Here is a 22,499-nt window from a genome sequence, read left to right on the forward strand (position 1 = left end):
CCAACACTTTAAAAATCAGCTCACTGCACAATAAATGAACTCTAATCTCAAAAAGATCCAAAACTGCAAGGTGGATTTGGTTAAGGATCTAGATTTGAGATAGGATCCAGATAACAAACTTTGGATCCAGAGTAGGGTCCATATAAAAGAACATTCATCTTGTGATTTTCTACCTTTTAATAATGAAAAGCACCTATAATTATTCATCTATATAATGATGACCTCAAAATATTGAGAATAACTTGACAAATTCTCATAGATTCTATATAGATAGGTTAAAGAATGCATTGGCACTCAGTTACCCGAACTGCAAGGCATAGATTACGATGTCTAGCCAAGCTAATGAAACTAAAAATATTGGTTTAAGAGCATACCTCACACCATTTGATTTTTCATGAATATTTGTAAATTTCTCATTACACTTTTGATATTACATTCTTTTGGACAATTCTTCTAATCACCAACCTTCAATGTGCTCGCCATGAAGCAAACTCTAACTTTAAAATTGTCGAGAAATAGTATGACAACCGAGCTTGATTGAAGGTAGACTTAGAGGCATGAATCGGACAAACTATCTTTAAAGTGATAGTTACCCCATTTGAGAGAGAGAGAGAGAGAGAGAGAGAGAGAGAGAGAGAGAGAGAGAGAGAGAGAGAGAGTCGAGATTGGGGTATATATAGCCCTAAGCCCAACGACCATAGACAAAATGGTCAAATGGCTAGCAATAAGGCCTTAAATGACCCCAACAGCTAGTCAACTAGGTTTAATGGCTAGGTGTAGCCAATAAACCAGGGTAAGTCAAGGGGATAAAATGATCCTACCACGATCAAAATTATCCAAAATTAGGGCGATGGTCAATGGTCACAGTTGGTCAAAGGGCCAGGAATAAATAGGGGCATGCAGGGACATTGGACAGGTCAAAGACAGCTAGAATATTCAAATTTGACCGGTTTAAGGCCTTCAAATGGTTGGTCAAGAACTCAAGGCTAAAACTATCCTAAGTACTAAAAAGAATGGTCCACTATGACCACGACCAAACCAAACCAAATTGTGTAGGGTCGGTTCAAAACCTAAACCTAAATCCAAATCCAAGTTCAAGATCCAAAGACCAAAATTCAAAGTTCAATTACCATGCCCTCAATGATCCTTTCCCATAAAGCTCTACAATATATAAATCTATGTGAAGGTTCCTCTTCTCTTTAATGAGGGATTTAACACTGTTTTAGAGTAGTGAACTATTCCTCCAAAACCAAACCTAGGAAAATGTTGGGTAATATGTGGACACACTAGGTACTAAACCCACATAATTTTGAGGCATAAACCCAAAGTTCAAGTACTAAGCCTCATTGCAATACATTCCCGTCATGACCCCATGGAATCTGAACTCTTAGATAGCACAGCTCCATGGTGCTATTTGAGTGTTGTTTCATGGATCATGCAGAGAGGAACAACAAATCACATCAACCTCCAACAATATGCCCTAGAATCAAGGATCACTTCCACGGTTAGCCATGACCCTCTTGATTGCAATTTGACTAGGGTAGACCTACTCTCAATTTGAGCCCTTAGCAGAGTCTCCACGAGATGATACTAACAAGTGGTATCAAAGCCAGGTCACTCCTCGGGTCTCAAGCTAAGAAACCTTAGAATTACCTTTGAAAACCTTGAAAATACATGATTGGGCATGCTATTCACATCCATTTTGAGCTATGATTCTTGTCAGATATCCAACACGAACCAACTCTACCAGAGCATTTTACATCTATTTTGAGTAAGAAATATTTTAAGCACTTTAAACTATACAGACCAGGTTTGGACTCCCAACTTTTTTGACTCAACATAACCTGTGAGTTTCATACTCGTGACGTACCATCAACTTGGTGATGCTCATGAGTTGCCCCTACCAGATGAGCAGAACCCTCATGAGCTTGACAGCCCTACTTGTTAGTAGCAATGCCAAAGCCTAAAAAATTATTTGGATTGTAGAAATCATTTATGCATGTAGAAGGCATTTTCACCAACCAAAAAAATGGAAAAAATTGCATTAATTTTCAAATGTAAATAAGTATATATGCTGCTTGCAATGTACTGATGGATTCACATCTATGAAAAACACTTCGTACACATGAAATTATAACTATAAACATATGCTAAAAGGGACTTGGACGTTGAATCTGATCAGGATCAATGACAGTTCCAACAAGCTGACCATGACTCCTGAATGAGGACCCGCGGCTCCGTGACGAAACAGCTGTAAGGGGTCCAGTAGGCTGCACATTTGGTGGTACAGGCATTTCCTCAGAGTGGCCGGAAATGCATAGTTCACCAGCATCATCTTGCTCCCAGTATACTTCAACCATGACCCCTCTAGGATTGTCTGTTGTTCCTGTTCCTGGAATCCCCACATATCTTGCTCCTTTGAGTATCTGAAACACAATTGAGCCAAAAAGGATCATATCTCCGTCAAAGTGTTTAAAGAATTAGTAAAGATTAGTCATGGTTGAGATAACCTGTTCAGAACTGTATGGTTGTCACCCACTGTGACTTTTCTATGAACTCAAATCAGCTCAGTTTGTTTTACTTGCAGCTGATATCTATATTAAGTATATATTAAAGAAACATGTTTGGGCAGCAAAAATATAAATTTTTTCTTCTTAGGATTGGATTTGGGAATATCATGTTGTTTTTTAAATGATGATAATCATCCTTGAAAACTGACAGGCAAAATGGTCCACTACAAAGCATTTTATGCTTTCCGGTTTTCCTGTTCCATGCTCTCTCTCTCTCTCTCTCTCTGTGTGTGTGTGTGTGTGTGTGTGTGTGTGTGTGTGTGTGTGTGTGCGAGAGAGAGAGAGAAGACTTACATGTGCAAGTTATATTACAATATTCAGCTATAGTAATACTGAAACAATTCAACAAATGAAAGAGTTGATTACACCCATGTTATGTTCTGAAAATCTCTCTGCTACCTAAATATTCAAGAAAAGTTCATTTAGTACTTGTTTCTATATTTTTTATGTAAACGTTTGCAGTAGCGAAAAAAATGTTTAATTTTATTTATATTTAAATTACATGGAACCGGTTAACAAACCAATGCATTCTGCAATTTAAAAGAATTTAGCTTCTCAACATAAAAGGCTAGAACTTAATGCAGTATCACTTTCTGTATGGTACATAAATTTGAAGAATTTTGCTTTAGATAAAGGGTCAATGGAACATATTGAAAGGGTAATCATTTAGAGTCTTGAAATTTTGTAGAATTAATTTTAAAACATAGAAATGACAATTATAGGATTAACATATAATGAATTCTACAAATATACATTTTCTGCTTACCTGAATAGATGTACCAGATGTCAAGGTTAGAGTCACCAAGCTTCCTTCAGCAGAAGCATTCTCCAGTTCTGCCTTCTTTGCTATATTCAGGAAAACTTCCTCAAGAGTTGTGAGGCCAAGTTGAATATCTGAGATACCAAACTCCTTTTCTTTGTCTTGCAGCTCAGCAAAGAAATTCTAAGTAGCAGAGTTCAGCAAAAAAGGAGCTTCAGCATTGTAAACATGAATGTGAAGAAATCACAAGAAAAGAAAACAAGGGGCAGTACTTACAGTCAATAAGCCTTCTTTCTCCTTAGGGATGACAAAAGTCAAAAATGCCTTATTCTCCTCTTTGGGTACAACATCAAGATGCTGCAGTGTCATTGCCAAATCAGAAAACATCAGTTTTGGAAACTTGGTTATCTTATCAATTTGACCTGATCCAATATTAGTCCAAAACTAGTATTTATTTGTACATGGGGTTCATTTAGCTGAATTTGAAATAAAGTAGGTTAAATCTGTCCAAATTGATTCATATTAGATGATTCGATTAATTTAGCACATTCCCACATCTAATTGCTCATTTCAAACATTCAGCACATGAAATGATTACAAACTCTTTAAATATGACTTACATATTTGAAAAATTGCTTCACAGGCTCATGTGGTGGCTCATTCTGAACTGCATTTGCATTATTGTTTGGAGTTTGCTGAGGGGAACTTCCGCCAAAGCTTACATTGGCAACATAACCTGCACCAAACTTTGATTTCAGTCTTATTGAGGTTCCTATGCAACATAATTTTCCTCTTGCCATGATGGCTATTCGGTCACTTAGTATGTCAGCTTCCTCCATGGAGTGGGTAGTCAGGACAATTGCACGGCCTTTCTTGGCATCCTCAATGATGTCCCATACATGCCTACGAGTAATTGGATCCATACCAGTAGTCTGAAAATGAAAAGATTTATCATGTTTAATGATGCATAACGTTTATAGATGGCAAATGTCTTGAAATTATTGCATCCTACTACAGCCCTATATACATTTCCTCATGATGGTTAGACCTGCATTATGGGGGGGGGGGGGGGGGGATTTCATGCGCGATGCTGCGCTCACTTTTTGAATTCGATGATGCAAGATGGGCTTGATGAAATCAAAGAAACACTTCATACTATTAGAGATAACACCAAGTATATCAAGGTCTCACCTTCAAGGCTTCATAATTTCAAGGCTGCAACAAAAGAAATAGATGTTACTACAACACGGAAGTTAGTTTTGGATGTTTCAACTCAGTGGAATTCAATGTACTTAATGTTGGAAACTGTGATCTACAAAGATGTCTTTCCCTGATACAAGGTTGAAGATGAAGGGTTCAATTGGGTGCTTGAAGAAGAAGATTGGGATAAAATTTAAGTTATATGCAAGTTTTTAGAAATATTGTATAATGTTTCTAAGATTTTTTCAGGGAACCAATATCCAATTTCGAACTTATTTTTTCTTGAGGTTTGGAAGGTGAAAGCAGAATTGGATCAGGATGAAAGGGCTAACAATGGTTTTGGCTTAATGAGTTCAGTGGTAAGGAAAATGAGAGAAAATTTGGGAAAGTTGCAACTTATTGATGGTTGTTGCATCAATGTCAGATCCAAGATTGAAGGACACTATGCTAGATTTTGTGTTTCCAAGAGTCTATCTTAACAAGGTTGAAGCTTCACAATATGTTCAATTAGTGAAGACAACGTTTCAAGAGTTGCTCGACATGAGAATGAACACATGGTAGCAACAAATTTTGGTATGGGTACCCATAATATCTAAGGCAATAATAAGTTCGGAAATAGTGGTGGTAATTCTACGGCCAACAATAGGACTAGTAGTGGCAGCATTGATTTTTTTGAGCTTTTAAATAAGTCTGACAATATTCCTTTTTCAAGTTTTAAAATCAGATCTAGCAATGTATTTGGATGATGGGTTAGTCAAGCACAACCCTAATGTATCTGGAGTCTGGACCTTTTGATATCTTGGGATGGTGGAAGGAAAAGTTTGGATTCTATTGTATGAATGAGAAAAAGCAGTAAAAAAGGTGCTAAGTTGGACCTGGAATCATGTTGATGTGGTATGTAATACTGGATTATGTGATTTTGATATTACGTTGGTCTGAAATGAAGTAATCTTGAAAGTAGGTCGTTCACACACGAGCCTAATATTGTATATGCTTTATTCTGTTTATGTTAAATAAACAGATTTGTTATTTAAATTATGTTTACATTGTCCATGCTTTATTCTGAAGCAATAAATTCCTTATTTTGATGTTGGTTATGATCTTTTTTTTTATTGTCATGTAGATTATATGATGTATTTTTTTTGAAAGGCAGATTTTATGACGTATTGAATATTGATGAATGATGATGTATTGGATATTGATGTTCATATTAGGAAATAAACAGCCATAATAGAGCTTAACGAGCATTAACAAACCGTATTAGGAAATGAACACCCATTATGTGATGTATAGTGTACATGCTTAACAAGCATTAATGAGCGGAGTTGAATGAGCTCAAAGAGCTTTCACGAACCGAGTTCAATGAGCTCAAAGAGCTTTCACAAGCCGAGCTCTTGGAGCCAAGACAAGCTCGAACTCGGCTACATTATGGGTTGGTACGACCCTTCTCAGGCTCGGCCTAGAGCTCGAGCCGAGACTGAGCAGTCAAAAAACAAGACGAGTAGGGTTCCTTGAGCCAAAGCTCCACTCGAACCCGGCTCATCTGCGCCCCTACTTATGCCTTTCTATATAATCGTCCTATTAGGTTAGAAATTATAAATAGTCATAAGGTTCATGTTTGAAACAGGCAATATCAAAATTTTGCACTTTACACAGAGCAAGAAGTTCAGTAGTAAATAGAATACTTCCCTTTCCACTTGCGAATGTCTGCTTTTATGGTTGGTCCAAAGGAAAATGAATCATAGCATGAAGAAATTAAAAACCTAGTATAGTAGGGTAGAAATGAAGGCCTCAAAAGCAGAAATAAATAATTCAGAAAACAAGGAAAATAGGAAAAAAATGTGAGAAAAATAGTGATATAAATCACAAAATGAAACTATTATTGGTATGGTTAAAATGCTAGAGATGGAAAAATGACAATCCATCCAATTCTCATGTCAATGAAAGACAAAGAAAAATGAATTAAACGTAACAGAAGAAGAGTAAATAATACTGGAGAATGGGGAATGCTTGAGGAATTGAGGAACTCTTAAGTTGGCAGTGGATTCTTAATCTGTAGTTGAAGGTTCTTACATAAGAATGATGCATATCAGTTAACAATTTAAAGGGCATCTTGGAGCCATATTGTAATCAGAAAAGGTAGACAGTCATATGGTTAGTCTACTTTATGTAGCAAAATGGGCCAGTAAAATAAGCAAATTAACTTGTCATGCAGACCATTTATCTTTTCATATCCATCAAGTCAGAGTGGACCAAATATTTGATATTCATAAAAGAAATAATCTACGTTTTTTCTTACTGGTTCATCCAAGAAAACCAATTTTGGGTCCCCAATAAGTGCTATAGCCACACTGAGTCGACGTTTCATTCCTCCACTGTAGCTTCCAGCTCTCATATTAGCTGCATCTATAAGTTTCACCTCTGCTAATGATTTTTCAGCAACCTGGGAAAATCACGACAAATGTTATTTGAGCAAACAGTAAAAGAATGGAGAAGCTGAGGCATCTCAATTTTAGGCATTGGACATTTACCGATGCAATTGAAGCAGGAGGTAAGCCTTTGATGCTGGCAAAGAGATGCAAATGTTCTTTGCCTGATAACGAATCCCATAATATGTCGAACTGAAGATGGTCACATGTTACCGGTTACTCATTTTCACAATTTACAACATATTATAAATGGCAGAAAAATCATAAGCTTACTATTTTAATTTATTCCAACGAGTACCTGGGGACAAACTCCTATCATTTTCCGGATATAGGACATCCCCACAGAGCTACGGACGGAGTATCCATAAATCAAGGCTGTCAGCAAATTAATTAGTGTATCAGCCTAACTTGTGGTTTTTCTATGCTACAACTTTATAATGGAATACCCATTCCAGAAAGTTAAAAAGAAAAAAGGAACAATTTTCACATTAAAAAAAGTTCATGTAGTGCACATTTTACATGCAGTGGACATTATGGTTTGAAAATCATAGCCCTTCATAAAGAACACAACCTGTGTTTTTCTGGTTGGTGAATGCAGTGGACAATTATGAAGTTTCAGACTGTCGCAGTAACATAGAATTAAGAAAGAAGATCTTACCATCACCACCAGTTATTGGTGTTATGCCTGTTAAACAGTTAATTACAGTAGTTTTTCCAGCTCCATTGGGTCCGAGCAGGCAAAATAATTGATCTTTTGGAAAGTTCACCCAAATTCCCTGAATTTGTGAGACCAAAATGCCAGTTCTATAAGTGTGCAAGTATTAAGGGATGAGAATGTCACTTCAGCTCAACTGCTTACTTACTTTCACAGCATGGTAAGGTGAAGATCTCTGGCACCTGCAACACCCAACTAACTTTGTTGTGCCAGGATATGTTTTCATTAGACCATGGATTTGAACAGCTACATTGGGGTCGAGGGCACTCTCAGTTGCTTGCCTTCTTACCATGTTTTCTTCTTCAAGCACATCTTCATCATTTTGGGAGACATCTTCCAGTGGTGGGGTAGAGCCTATGCAACTACAAATGCTACCTTCTGAGAAACCAAAATAGATTCCATCAACACCAATGTTAGCCAATTAGTGTGACAATTTTGTTTTTACTAATAGAATATACTATAAAGCCTCAGTCACCTCGCACTTTGCTTCCACTCTTGCCAGTCCAGTATGAAGGATGCAAGAAATAGAAACATGACTTCCTCACACCATTGGAATTTGGGATGATGTTGTCAAAGTAGATGGCCAGGACAAACCACAAGAAGAATGTGGTAATAAGCCATTTGTAAATGCCATCCTGTTACCAGTACGAACAAATTAGTTGTAGTTCATAAGTATGCTTTATTATTACTTTTAAAGTTGTGGGTGATGCATTTGGTAAGGATCTTTCACAAACTCAGGTATGCTTCTGTGTATGATTCATAGTTAACAGAGTAAGAAGTGGGTGCGAGAAGTGAAGTGTGAAGCAAGAAGCGAGTTTTTAAAAAAGTGCATTAATTTATGAAGCATGAAGTATTTGAGAGACAAAAGTGACTAAAAAGTGATAACAGAAGGAAAAGAAAGTAACATAAAAAACAAATAAATAATCTGTTTTCTCTAAATGCATCTTTAGGCCTTTTGCTTAAAAATGCTCTATTATATATAGTTTCTTATAAAACAAAAAAAGAAGAAGTGATTAGAAACAACAATAAAGGAAGTATGAAAGAACATTAAAAAAATAGATAAAACATTTATCGTTAATTAAATGCATTTTAAGTTTTTTTGCCTAAAAATGTTCCATCATATGTAGGTTTTATAAAACATATTTTTTAAAAGAAAAGGGGAAGAAAATAGAAAGTAATATAAAAAAGAAATAAATCAGTGGAAGCCTTTCTTAATATGCACTTTAAATCTTTCTTAATATGCTCTATCATATATAGGTTTTATAAAAAAAATAGGCAGAAGTGATTAAAAAATCAGTGGAAGGGAATAGGAAATAACATAAAAAACAAAATAGATAAAACATTTGTTTTTACTTAAATGCATCTTTAAAACTTTTTGCCTAAAATGATCCATCATATGTAGGTATATGGAACACATTTCTAATTTTCTAAAAGAAAAACACCTTTTTTAATATGAAAAGTGCATTTCCACAATGAAAGTTTGATTTCATCTTGAGGAAAGAGAGCTTTAAGCATGAAAGAAACACACGGTTTCATGCTTCCAAAGTGAGCCTCCAAGGTTTCAGAAGCTTTCTGTAACTATGGTATAATTATAATGCAAAAGCCATGTACATGAAGGAGATGTTCATCAATCTTCATGAACAGTGAAGTTTAATGCATAACATTATGAAGTTCTATATATTTTGTTAAACATACTATAGTTAGCACACAATTTGGATCAGCATCTGGGCACTTTCCACGGTCACGGAAGCTGATTCCAGTGTCTCCAGAATTCGCTGTTGCATCTCCAAGAAGTTTAAGGGATTGAGAAAGAAGATTAGGAGGAAAGAAGGACCAGATCACTCGATATGTCTTTGAATAGTCCGTGCTATATGGAAATCCAAAAGTTGTAACAAGCTGCAAATAAAAATGCAATTGCATTATCTTGAATATAGGGCTGAACTGAAAGAAAGTCTTCAAATTCTCCCCATCATTAAAAATCAGGGAGGCTTTCTCATTAATCTAGAAGGTATACCTGAGTCAAAAATCCAATAATAAAGATGGAGAACCCAACTGTAGTTGCTGAAGATGACCTACTAATGAAAGTAGATATCATGAAAGCAAGACCAATCTGCAAAAGTGTGTATCTGTAACGTGCTTATTACCAGGTCAATAAGCAAAATCACCATCAAAGGAATATCTCACATTTGAAGCTTACCATATTAAATTGGAAAAGGAAAAACAGAATGAACAGAACTCCAAAACTGTTTTTGAGGAAAAAGCGGAACTGAAACATCATGCCAAAGAGTACTATGAAAAGTGATGATATAAGTGTCAAAATTGTTTCCCATGTAAGCCATGACAACCAGTATGCAGAATCGTAAAGTCCCATGATAGATAGTGCCTGCATCATCATTAAAAAGCAAGATAATTCAGTGCCCTTCAAAACGGAAAAAGCTTTAGCAAAAACATATACTATACTAACAAACAAATAAAATCTCAATCTAATCTTTGGTCATTTAGCATTTCAAAGTTATTTCCTCTCAAACCAATACCTGTCGAAGCTTGAGCTCCTTTTCTGTGATCAGAGAACTAACTTGAAATACAAAACCAAACATGGCAGTTGCAAGGAAAAATGTTGGTCCAGCAGTCCCAACGGCTGAAAATGTTTCTAAAGCAGGGTGCGCAAACTCCTTGAGCCCGACATTCCAACTAAAACCTGGATCTGCATGGTTGGACAAATTAAAATTAGTTGCAAAGGATAAAAAAGATAGCCAAAGTACTGACAATCAAAGTCATTGACGAACAAACTGAAACACAAATTCTTCCAATCCATTTATGGAAAGAACCACTTAGCATAACTTTCAACAATTCTATCCGCACCATCATCAGATATCTCTAATTCTTGCTCGGTATTCATTTCAAACAATCAAAAATGCTTTTTTTGTTGGATTTCAATGCTTGAGAGGATTGTAACTGCCATCCACGTATCAAAACCAAACTACATAGTTTTCTGTAATGCCCATCAAAATGCACATTATTACATTTTAGCCATTATTTCCTCAAAAACATTTTTTTCTTCCTAAAAAAAAAACATTTTAGCCATTTATCAGAAATCATTTCAAAAAAATAATTATATTACATGCAGTCTTGGTTTCGCTTGTTTTCTTAAGCTGCCTCCAAACTCAACAAAGCGACACCGTCTGAAGAACTACTGATGATAACTTCAGCATGCCATCCAAAACCCCGTTGCAGAAAAAGATGGTAAGCTGCGATTCTTGAACACGTTTTTTGAAGGTTTATGGCCAAAACTTGATGATGCTTGAATCACTAGAGCCAATAAGTTTCTAGGAGGGATGTTGGCTAAATGCTATCCTCTTTATTCTGCTGCTCCATTAATCAAGAACATTGAATCTTTCTCCGACTGAGAAAAGGCATAATATGTGTAGCACCACTGATATATTCTCAAAACACTTGGAGCGTTGAAGTACCATTTTCATTAGCAAAAATACCTTTCAAGAGAGTTCTGGCTATCTCACGTTCTGCTGCAATTTGGAGGGGTATCTGAAATTTGAAAGTGGGGTCCTCAAAATTCCCCCTCTTGGCCAATACGGTAGAGTTCGTCTGAAGCCCATAGCTTATGAAGGTGGAATTCCTCTCCACAAAATGAAGGGCTCCTGGACAACGCATGGGATTGTTCGCAAGCCAGTCATCCACTTCCGCCGGTGTCCCAAACGAGCGAACCTGCAACGGTCAAGAAAGAAGTTGAAAGTTGAAACCCCTTTGTTGGCGGGCCAGGCCAACCCAAAATTTAGTTACGGAGGCGGGTAACCCCAAAATGCAACTCAATAATTTATTGTGGGCCCCACGTGGGATGCAAAGCTAATCCCCGTGAGCTTCAATCTGGCAAAAGTCTGACTCGGACATTATTGCAAATGGGTTTCACTCATCCCTATCTTCATGCCCCTCTTTGAGATTTCATTGATACAAGTCGTTTTTAATAGAAACGAACTCCATAGATAGATGTGATCTACACCATTCAATTAATGAAGATCGACGTTTAAATCCCCGAAATCCAACTTGCATGCAGGATTCGTAGTTGGGTCGGCAAAACACAAGATTTTACGACTATTTTTGTCAAAATAATATGATTCAAGGATCAATTCTTATTAAATTGATCGAAACAACTTGCATCATAAGATTTAAGAGATGAGTACTAGACATTATTGGGCTCGAAGATGATTTGGGACCACGTTGGCTTGAGTTGGGCCAGGGCGGGCCCCATTGTAATTCACTTTGCCCAAACCTGAGACTTAGCCAGGGTTGCTCTTCGAGCCGAGACCCAGCCCTGGTACCCACCCACACGTGCAGCACATGTGCCACGTATGACCACTTATCTCCCAAACACTAGGTGCCAAATCGGTCATTTTCCTGGCACCTTTTTTTTTTCCCTTTGGTTGATAGGGAGATCTGTCTAATTGGTGGGAACAATATACCCAACCACAAGTTTGCGTTGTCACTAGCTACAGAGCCAGCAAAAATACAGAAGTTATTGTGGTTGTACAATGACAAAATGCGTCAAGGAGATAGACCTTCTGCTGTTACTACTTTTGGGAAAATCAATGTCAGTGTATCGTTGCATTGAATAAAGTCTTGGAAAAGGATTGATGGATGGAAATAGTAAAAAATTGTCTCAATGGCTGTGAAGGAAAAGAAGGCCATAGAGTGCAACTTGCATCAGAAACGTGCACTTTGTAGAATCGATCTTGAGCCAATTAGCAACGATTCTTACAACAATGATGGAGACCGACCAAACCAGATTTTGTGTTTGATCTATTTATAGCCAATGTAAGAAATATTCGTCTTATTCTCTAGATTCTCTTTCCTAATGTCTGAGACCAGTGTGACAAATTTCGCGAGATTTATGAAAATCTCGCGATAATATCGCGACAAATTGCCTGAAAGTTTAAAAAGGCAATTTCTCGCAAGATTTTCAAAATATCAGGAGATTTATGAAAAAACATAAATACCACGATTTAAACGTGATATTTCCATTTTAAACAGCTATTTATCACAAAAAAAATCCTATATATTTTTTATTTTTAAATAATTTTTATTAATATTTTCTTATAAAAAAAGATTTTTTATATTTTAATTAATTTTTGATTGCCGACATTTTGCCAAAAAATGCAAGATTTATGGATTTTTTTCAATTTCTCGTGAGTTTTTGAAAAAAGAGAAATTGCCGATAAAAACTTTTGTCACTATGTCTGAGACACAAAGATAATCACTCTTATCTTAGTCTTAGCATCAAAATGATGCTGGAAAAGAAATGTGGATGATGATTAGACCTTTCGGATCAGCCGACGGTGGATCCACATCTGAACTGCAACTTGGATCCAATTAGGACCAGCGCCAACACTAGCAAGTAAAATATTGTGTGACGGTACGGACCACGCTTTCGTGAAGAAACATGGCCCACGTGAAGTAGAGGAACCAAGAGACACTTTGAAGTAAGGGTGTCAATGGGTCGGGTTTGACCCAGACCCGACCCGTACCTAACCCTCTACGGATCTTAATATAGAACCTGGACGTGCTTTCTGATTTTATTCAACTTCCATTGTATGGGCTCTTTTAGATCCGTACTCCGTTTTGACACGGCATTTTCTACAAGACCAGAGTTCTAATCTTAGATCAATTTCAAAATTTACGTTTTACATGTAAGCTACATGTTTTCGGCCTATTTTTAGCAGATCTTGGTTTTGATTTAAGTACGCTTCGTCGGGTTTATTTCGGATTAGGATCCATACTTGCTAACTAGAATAGAGTTTGGATCAACCACGTCCGTTCGGACTTGATAAGTTTTTTTTGTAACAAGACTACCTCTAAGAACTGTGGAAAATGAAAGAACAAAGAGACTCAGTAGCAAACCAGAACGAGGGACGCCCCTGCATTTTCTATGAAAAACAAAAAGGCAGTACTAGAAGATAGCCTTCGCATCTTACAAAATGATAAGTCATCCCCTTGGCCAGGGATGAAAGAAATGGGACCCGCTATACCTAAGCAGGAGTTTGTGTTGTGTGCAGCCCAAGGAGACTCCACTCAAAGGGTTGCTGTGGAAGTCTTCTTCCGCTGAAACAGAATTGGACCCTATTCTCCTCCGAAAAGGGGGGTCAAGTTGAAAACTGCCCTCTTTTTGCGGAAAAAGAAAGGGCAATGTTTGCGCAGCAACTGTGGGGGCTGGGAAAACACTTCGTGCTTCATGAGTTTCTATGAAAACGGAACAACAAAACATAATAGACAGAATGCATGTTCTATCCATTTTGTAACAATTGTACGTACTATGTTCATCATTTGTTTCAGCTGGACAATAAGTTGTGTCCAGCGTTTGATGGCGAACAACTTGAACATAGGTTGTATAACTTCGTTTTGAATCGATCCACCCAACCATATGAGTGTTTTAATATGTTTATTATGAATTTTAGTTTCGGATATAGATCTCAAATTGGATAAAAAAACTAAAAATATTTAAAATTTGAGAAAAAATGATATTTTTTTTATATATAAATGCTTTAATCGGTGTGGATCTAATTATGAAATTTTGTCAAAATATTATGAATTTTACCCCCAAATATGGATCTCAAATTGGATCCAAGTACGAAAAAAAATGTTTAAATTTTGGATAATTTGAAAAAAAATAAGAATTCTGTTTTTTATATACAAATACAAAAATAAAAATAAATCATAAAACCCTAAAATGCAAGAAAATAAATCATGAATAAACTACAAGCAAACCAACAAACCTTAAACTACAAGGAAAATAAACCATAAAATAAAAAACCTAAATAAACTATAAAATTAAATGTAAAAAGCCTTAATTCAAACCTTAATGAAAGAAGTCCAAAGAAAAACAACCCAAATTAAATACAAGAAAAGCTTTAATCAAATTAAGTATAAAAAGCCCTAATTAAAGAATCTTGATTCAAAACCCTGATAAAAGAATACCAAAGAAAAAAACCCTAATCAAATTAAATATTTAAAACCTTAATTAAAGATATTTGATTCAAATTCTTAATAAAAGGAAATTAAAAAAAATCCCTAATTAAATTTAAAGAAAGCCTTAATAAAATTAAATAACAAAAGTCCTAATTAAAGATATTTGATTCAAAGACCTAATCATGAAAATTAAAAAAAAAACTTAAATGAAAATAAAAATCACCCTAATTAATGAAAATAAAAAAACTAATAAAAAAATGCTAATCATAGAAGAGGAAGGAGAAGAGAGAGAGAGACAGGGTCGGGTTAGACCATTCACTCTGACCACCGCGACGCGGGACCCGCCATTAAACAACGCCTAAGGGACAAACTGTTCATTCTGCAAGAAGTCAGGGAGATATAAGACAAGTGCTCCGGTTTGACTTTCTTCAAGTAAATAGGAAAATGGGATTTATTTCTTGCGGCCTCAAAAAATCGGTTGAGTTTTCTGAACTACGAGTTCGGACACATCACAACCTCAATATTTTATTTGTTTAATTATAAACAAAAACTGAAAAAATCTGCTACCGTTGACCGTACGCGAAGAGTCCGTAGAGTGAAGGGTATTTTAGTCAACCGAAAAGAATTCCCTATCTTCGTCAGGCAACAGAAATCCACGGAAATAAAAAAAACAAGACATAATGTTATAAGCAGTCCATTCTTTTAGGGTTGAATTCCGAGAACACGTGCTACCTTTCTAAGATTTTCAGAAACAACCAAATCTTTATGTAAATTACTATTACCTCAAATCAGTTAACTTGACTTATCTCAAGTAACAAACTCATGCACAATGTACCATTCAGGTCCTTCTCCGGTAACGCTGTTTCTGAGGGACGCTGTTAGAGGTGACCACGATAGGGGTGGGCAATGGGCCGCGCGGCCTGGTGGGCCAAGCCAACTTGGCTCATCATGGTTGGGTTTGGGTCAAAGTCTTAAGCTCTGACCCTTTAGCTAGAAGGCCTAAACCTGTTCCCTTATATAAATGGGCCGGGCTCAGGTTCGGGTTGGCCCAAGGGCTACTGGGCTGATCCAATGGGCTCGAGTTACTTGATTTATTTTTTAATCGCTGGTTGCATAGTAACTATTACTATTTACTTAATTAGTTGCAGATTATACGAGAAATAGAAAGATAATTAGATGAGTGCATTAAACTTTCATTTAATTAATTGCTTTTGATATTATAAAAATTACTTCATTTGAAAATAACCTACAAATGGGTTTGGATTTGGGTTTGAGTCAGGCTAGACCAAACTAGACCAACCCACTGAACATTAAGCAAATGGGTTCGGTATCTTCAAACCTGAGCCTGTTAAGAATCGAGCCAAAACTCGCTCCATTAATAAATAGGCGGAGCCATCTCTAGGCCTTGTACTTAAAACCCGATGAGCCAAGCTCCTAATAAGCCAGCCTGATGCCCAACCCTAGACAAAGAGAGTGGACTTCACAACATCTACCAATTTGGCCTTAGCCTATCTGGAAAAGAGTGTGTCATGTCAGAGCAACATCTAACCATCCAATGCCACCTGGATGCCGTTCATCCATGCGATGAACAACCGTAGATGCCCTCTGAAAAAAAAAGTGGAGCCTTTGAGCTTCACCTGATACGCAGTCTCTGAAAAAGAGCATACAACATGCTGACTTTCAATGATTGGTCAAGGATCCGACTTTTTTTTTTTACTCTAAAAAAGCACTACAATATCATAGACTTAGTTGCCGTACTTACTGTCGCTGTCCTGACAGTGGCTTGCGCAAGAGTGACGCTCATGGGATTTGAACCTAGACCACCCACCTCAAGACCTAAGCCCCCATCTTACTACACCAAACCCCTTGGGGCTACAAGGATAGAGTTGAAAATCCTAATTTTACTTCATTATCTGTCCAGTTTGCCTCGCTGACGGGCGGGTCTGACGGGACACCAATAAAGCAGAGACTGACGGGAATTCTGCAAATCCTCGTCGCTGCTCCCAACTCCACTTCCCAAACAAAACCTACCCATTGGACTGCGTTGGTATGGGGGACACGGGAGTAAAACTGTAAAACCGAACCACAAAATTTGACTTTCTACTGTGAAAGTTAACTCCAAGTCCTCCTCCCACATCTTTTGAGGATAAGATGGATACAAGACTCGAAGAAGTTTAGAGAACAAGGGTCTGTTCGAATTTTTCAGATAAAAGACGGGTCTTTCTGTAAATTTTTCATAAAATACAAAAAAAGAGAAACCACGAAATTCCTCTTCCATTTCGTGGCGTTCTCGGTTTCAGTGGAGTAAGCAACATTTGAATAATAATGGGATCTGGATCCGGTATAGAGTTCGGTATTCAAATCTGAAACTAAATTCAATGGACCCGGGACCGAGTTCGACCCGTTTACATCCCTCCTTCCAAGAAATATATGACAGTCAAAATAAAAGTTTGAAAAAAAAAGGAGAGAGAGAGAGAGAGAGAGAGAGAAAGTGGAGCATCGCAGTATCTAGGGTGTGTGAAGCGGGCTCTTCTGGGTGGTCCATCTTTTCGACTTGGAGAAAAAGCGAAGCGGTTTCGATGAACATGTCAAAAGTAAACGAAAATACGAAATATCATAACCTCACTCGCTTTCCCAACGAGAAAGCAAGGAAATTCTTCACATATTACCAGAAAAAGAGCGAGAGAAATTCACAAAGGAAAATCGGGGAGAAGCACGAAATTATCCGGATAAAACTAGAATTTCAAAAAATTCTATAAAATTCAGAAAAAAACAAACAAAGAGATTCTCTTCTACTTCTCCCTCGTTCGGAACTTCCTTTCCCTTCCCGAAACGAAAGAAAATGAGGCAAATCCTGCAGTGATTATATAGAGATCGTTTCCTACTCCAAGATGCCGATTTTTTTCTCTTCGGAACGAAAGGCAAATCGTGGAAATATTCTGTGAAGGATTTGAATTGAAGAATCGAGAGAATTCATCGAGAGCGCAACTTAAAGATGCAGACAAAATCGTGAATTGAACAACGAAGATCGCGGAATTTCGAAGCCGATCTCTCTGTTCGAAATTCTTCATCCTAGAACTGAAGAAAAATTACGGGGAACGATCATTTTTTTTCCGAATCTAAACTTCTAAACTCTTCGCTCAAGTATCTCACCAGAAACGATCGAAATTCATACGAAAAGGGGAAAAAATGAAACAGAGAAATCAGGAAAACTCTCCGCCGGTAATTCTCGCTTGGAGAAACGACGAAAAACGCTCAAAATCATAAACATTCGAAGAAAAGTGGAAAAAAGAACCTAGTTTGGATCCAGAGGAAGAGACAGAGAAATTCACGCACCTTGGAAGAAGGAATCTGCCTTCCGGGATTGTTCTTCATGATGTTAGAGACGACCGACCTGATCGTGGGGCTCGTATTCCCGCTCCACACGAAATCGTAGCAGGGCGACTTGATGTAGTACTTTTCCTCGCAGGCGGGGATCGGTGGGGAGATGAGCGGGGCCGGGTCGGGGACGTTCTCGTAGTAGGTGGTGGAGGAGAATCGGGAGCGGATGGCCTCCTGGATGCAGAAGATGAGGAAGATGAAGAAGAGGGAGGACAAGAGTTGGAGGGACGTCGCCCTCTTGTTGCGCCACGAGAGAAGGAAGTTCTTCTTCAGGAGGGCTGCGAACTGCTGCCTCAGGAGGTGGAACCCGCTCTGCAACTCCGTCTCCATCCCCTCCCTCCCTTCTTCTTCTTCTTCTTCTTCTTCTTCTCTCTTTCGCTGTGAATTTTGGGTCTGAAACGTGCACGGAGTTCTTGCAGTTTTGGAGGGAGAGATTGGGTTGGCGATGTATATATATATATATACACGGCGGACGGAGAAAAATTAAATTACATAAATACCCCTAAGTCAAAAGACGTAGTTGGGCGAAAGTATCCGGTGAAGTGTCCCTGTGATTGAAAGAATAGACTCGACGACACGGGAATGGCAATGATCGAAATAACCCTAAATTTTTGAAGAGTTTTTTGAAATTACTATAACAACCTTGAGCAAGAGTAGGTGAAGAAAATAAATGAAATTACTTTAGTACCCTTGACTTGTGGCGCAAGAAAGATGGTTTGCAAAAAAATATTAATGACCAAAGTACCCTCAAAGGAAGTTACTAGAACGCCCACCGTTTTAGAGTAGAACGGGAATGGGCTGGAACCGACAGGGTGAGAATGAGGATCTCACTTTGTGAATATCCACCGTCCATCTTTCTTCGTGGGGGCGATCGATGGGAGTTGATTAAATCTGAGCCTATGGATCCTTAAGGTGTTCTATTTGTTTTTTGACAAAAAAAAAACTGGGGTTAGCAGGCCCTTACTCGTTATACAACTATACTATATTGGGATTCGAACTTGCAACGTTCCAACACAAGGTGACGTGCACTAACTACTTCTGCCAGACAAGCAAAACCCCTAATGGTTCTTTGGGGTATTTTGTTGCGCGGACTAAAACTGTGTAGGACAATCTTGTATGGACACTATTAGTCGTAGGGATGGCAGTGGACCGGGGGAAAGCGGGGCCTCGCCCCGTCGAAGGGTATGAAACGGGGATGAAGGTTAAAATCCATCCCGTTCAGGAATGAACTTAAACTTTTCCCCGCCCCGCCCCGTCCCCTCCACGATCCCCGCCTCATCCCCGTTTGAACGGGGGATGGAGGACATGAAACAGAAATGAAGGTGGGGGTGAAGGTTAAAATCCATCCCCATGGGGATGAAGGTTCTAATCTTGAGACGGGGCGGGGGTGGAGACCTTGTCCCCCGCCCCGGTCCATTGCCATCACTAATTAGTCCGCTTCACTGGACAAGTCAAGTTTTTGTCCCAAATATTTTGCTTTGCCTCAAGTGCTCTAAACATCTTTGCTTCAAGAAGACTGTCAGATGCCAACGTCCGCTTGTCTGGTAGGATCAGCTAGTGCACGTCACCTCCTGTTTATGAACAAAGCCGGACCTGATGAGGCTTGGGCCTCGGGGCCTGGGGCCCAAAAAAATTTTAGGGGCCCATTTTTAATGCCCTAGCTTCTCATAAAAATTTTAGGGACTTATTTTATTGTTATTTTGATTTTTTTTTTTAAATTCGAAGGCGCTGCCTCCAACTCCTACTATTAATAGGGGGCTCATTTTTTCCCTCCGCCTCAGGCCCCATAAAACACAGGTACGGCTCTGTTTATGAAGTTGCATGTTCAAAACTCAATGGTATAGTTGTATAACTGATAGGGGTCGGACTAACCCCAGCTTTGACTTAAAAAAAAATAAGAAGAGGGTTAGAACACGGGTGTTCCACGAGATGCACAAGATTTCATGCTCCAAGCATCTTTTACGTCTGATTGACGTTTGCGGGTGCACGTAAGGCCATGCAAGCAAACGCCCTATAGGGTGCATTTGCATGCCACAAAAACTTCATGTTTTTTCTTTTTTGAAATGCAAGCTGGGTTAGGCAGACCCCTACCAGTTACACTATACCATTGGGTTTTGAACCTGCAACTTCCCAACACAGTTGACGTGCACTAGCTGCTCCTACGAAACAAGCTGAGCCCCCTATTGGTAAAACTTTATGGGGTTTTTCACTGAACCACACAAGCCCATGCATTTCAGCGAACCCCACAGCAACAATGCAAACCCGGGGCTTCTTTCTTAGTGGAAAGCAAACCCCCACCCCATTTTTTCATGGTAAGTTTTCCCATGAGAGTGAGGAGCCAATTTGGATTCTGCAGAAGAAGATTCCACAGGAGATTGAATCCGGCCCAAAGGCGATTCAAAAGGGTCCGATTTGTGAAGAAATACCAATCCACAAATGGTTCAATTCGATTCAATTCAGACCGTTTTTTGAGAAAAGTAAAATGTCAGCATAGTAGGAAAGATATAAAACTTTAAAAATAATAATAGTTAAAAGGTGATTTTATCTTCTTCTTTTTTCGCCTAAGTCAAGGGAACCCATCCCCACTGACCACACATTGGTAGGCCTCTTGTTGATAAAAAAAAACCCTTCGAGTCCTTCCTGCTCAACAGAAAGTACACCCACCTTGGACCTTGCGTTAAGGGACGCCCCCACTGGGTTTATAACCTTTGGTTTTGTAATTAATGTTTTTAATTAATTTGTACCTTTGCACTTGACTTCTCAAAGGAACCCACCACCTAACAATGATAAAATGATGCTTACCATAATGACATGTTCTTCATTGTGTAGCAGCTGATTACCAAGTTTGTCAAGTCCAACTTTTCAACTGACCTAGACACAGAGAACGTGAACAAGGATTTTGAACTCCCAATTTTTTTTACACACAGAAATGTTGGGATTCCTCGAACATAATTTGGTGGGATTATGAATGATGCAAAACATGACTAAGGATAGCTCTCTTCAACAACCATGAAATGGTGATATCTTTTCTGAAATAGATGAAACATCTTATCTATGATTTAACTTTTCCTATGTTGATCTTTTTTTTTTCTCAAATAGATTAAACATCAAGGCACGTTTGGAAACAAGAAATTTGATAAACGATAATTTTTCTAAATAAAAAAATTCTTCCGTGTTTGGAAGGAAAAAAAAACAGTACATTTTTCTTTCTTACCTTCACTTTTCCTACATCTTTCTCACTTTCAAACGTGCCCCAATAGTCCTATCTAAGATTGAAGATTTTCTGATCAGTCATGAGAGTAGGTCGAGTATATATTGCCATACAAAAACAACTACAAGTTCAGCGACTATCATTGACGAACCCAACTGTAATAAAATGATGACCACCATCTTGTCAGTCAAAAGGTAAAAGGGGTTCAAATATAATTTGACAGTTCAATTATATTGAAAAGAAGAAATGTTTGAGACTTTTGGGGGATATGTAATCCACTCTTCTGTAAAAAAAAAGTTGGAGTTAAACATGAACTTGTTCACATCATGTTTTCCATAGAAATGCTGACAGCCTGACACATTTTAGGTGATGCCAAATGCTCTCTTAACAAGCATTAGGAGGGTATTTTAATCAACAGTAAAGCATCCAAAATTCTCCACATTTTTCTTTTTTAATACTTCCTATCTAGATTGGAAAACAAGGCCTTGTAGTTTCCATGTAACGGTTTTTCTCTAGTTTCGACTCTATTTTTATATTAATATACAACAGTCAAAATCAAGATTATCTAATTAAGCTTCTTGAATTTATTGAGCATGAACATTTTAGGTTGGCAATACTGTTTGCGTAGACTGCTACTACTTTATTTTGAAATATCCTATGAAAGGGATGCCAATGAATATTGCTACCATGATGGCATATTTCCCTTTCATTGTTTGGCATAGGTACAAAAGAACAGGGAGAGAGAGAGAGACAGAGAGAGAGAGCAGGTTCATAGATTCTGAACTCATATATTACACCATACTGAACCAATCAAAAGTAAGTTCTAGTGATTTTACTGCGTGTACAGATACCTATAAAATCACAGTAAATTGAATTATGATCGATTTCCAATATATCATGATTTTATGTGAATTTATCACAATTTTTGTTTTTCTTCTTTTTTGTTTATATATCTTTTTGATTTTTTTAGATATCATGAGAGGTTTGCTCACCTGGAAAATCCCGAGAAATGCAAACCCTTTTTTTTCTTTGCACACACCATTGACTGTGCACATGTTTGTGCCTGTTCGAACTTGAAGGTGTTCGATGTTATACACTTCTCCATTGTGGCCTGTCAATTTTTAAAGCCTTTGAAAACCTGCTTATATGTCATAATCACATGATTTAAAACTCATTCCCAACCAAACAAACTATTTTAATCACATCCGTGAGGTCTAATCTACAAAAGCATTAAAAAAATGTAAAAAAAGGGAGATTT

General features: G+C 37.8%; 1 protein-coding gene across 1 annotated transcript; it reads right to left on the reverse strand.

Moving 5' to 3' along the window:
- Positions 1–2,011: 2,011 nt before the first annotated feature.
- LOC149833712 (ABC transporter A family member 2-like) lies at positions 2,012–18,454 on the reverse strand. Its single transcript, XM_090010963.1, has 16 exons — positions 17,986–18,454; positions 11,166–11,397; positions 10,209–10,378; positions 9,872–10,057; positions 9,689–9,784; positions 9,370–9,570; positions 8,150–8,309; positions 7,823–8,052; positions 7,618–7,735; positions 7,258–7,334; positions 7,062–7,151; positions 6,830–6,973; positions 3,951–4,262; positions 3,607–3,687; positions 3,337–3,513; positions 2,012–2,426 (listed from the first exon to the last, which is right to left on the reverse strand). Exons 1-16 carry the CDS (start codon positions 18,358–18,360, stop codon positions 2,151–2,153), a joined length of 2,925 nt encoding a protein of 974 aa, XP_089867089.1. The 5' UTR covers positions 18,361–18,454; the 3' UTR covers positions 2,012–2,150.
- Between the last annotated feature and the right edge of the window lie 4,045 nt (positions 18,455–22,499).

This window comes from Nuphar pumila, chromosome 6 (genome assembly GCF_984573655.1).
Source record: "Nuphar pumila chromosome 6, dmNupPumi1.hap1.1, whole genome shotgun sequence".
NCBI classification, from domain to species: Eukaryota; Viridiplantae; Streptophyta; class Magnoliopsida; order Nymphaeales; family Nymphaeaceae; genus Nuphar; species Nuphar pumila.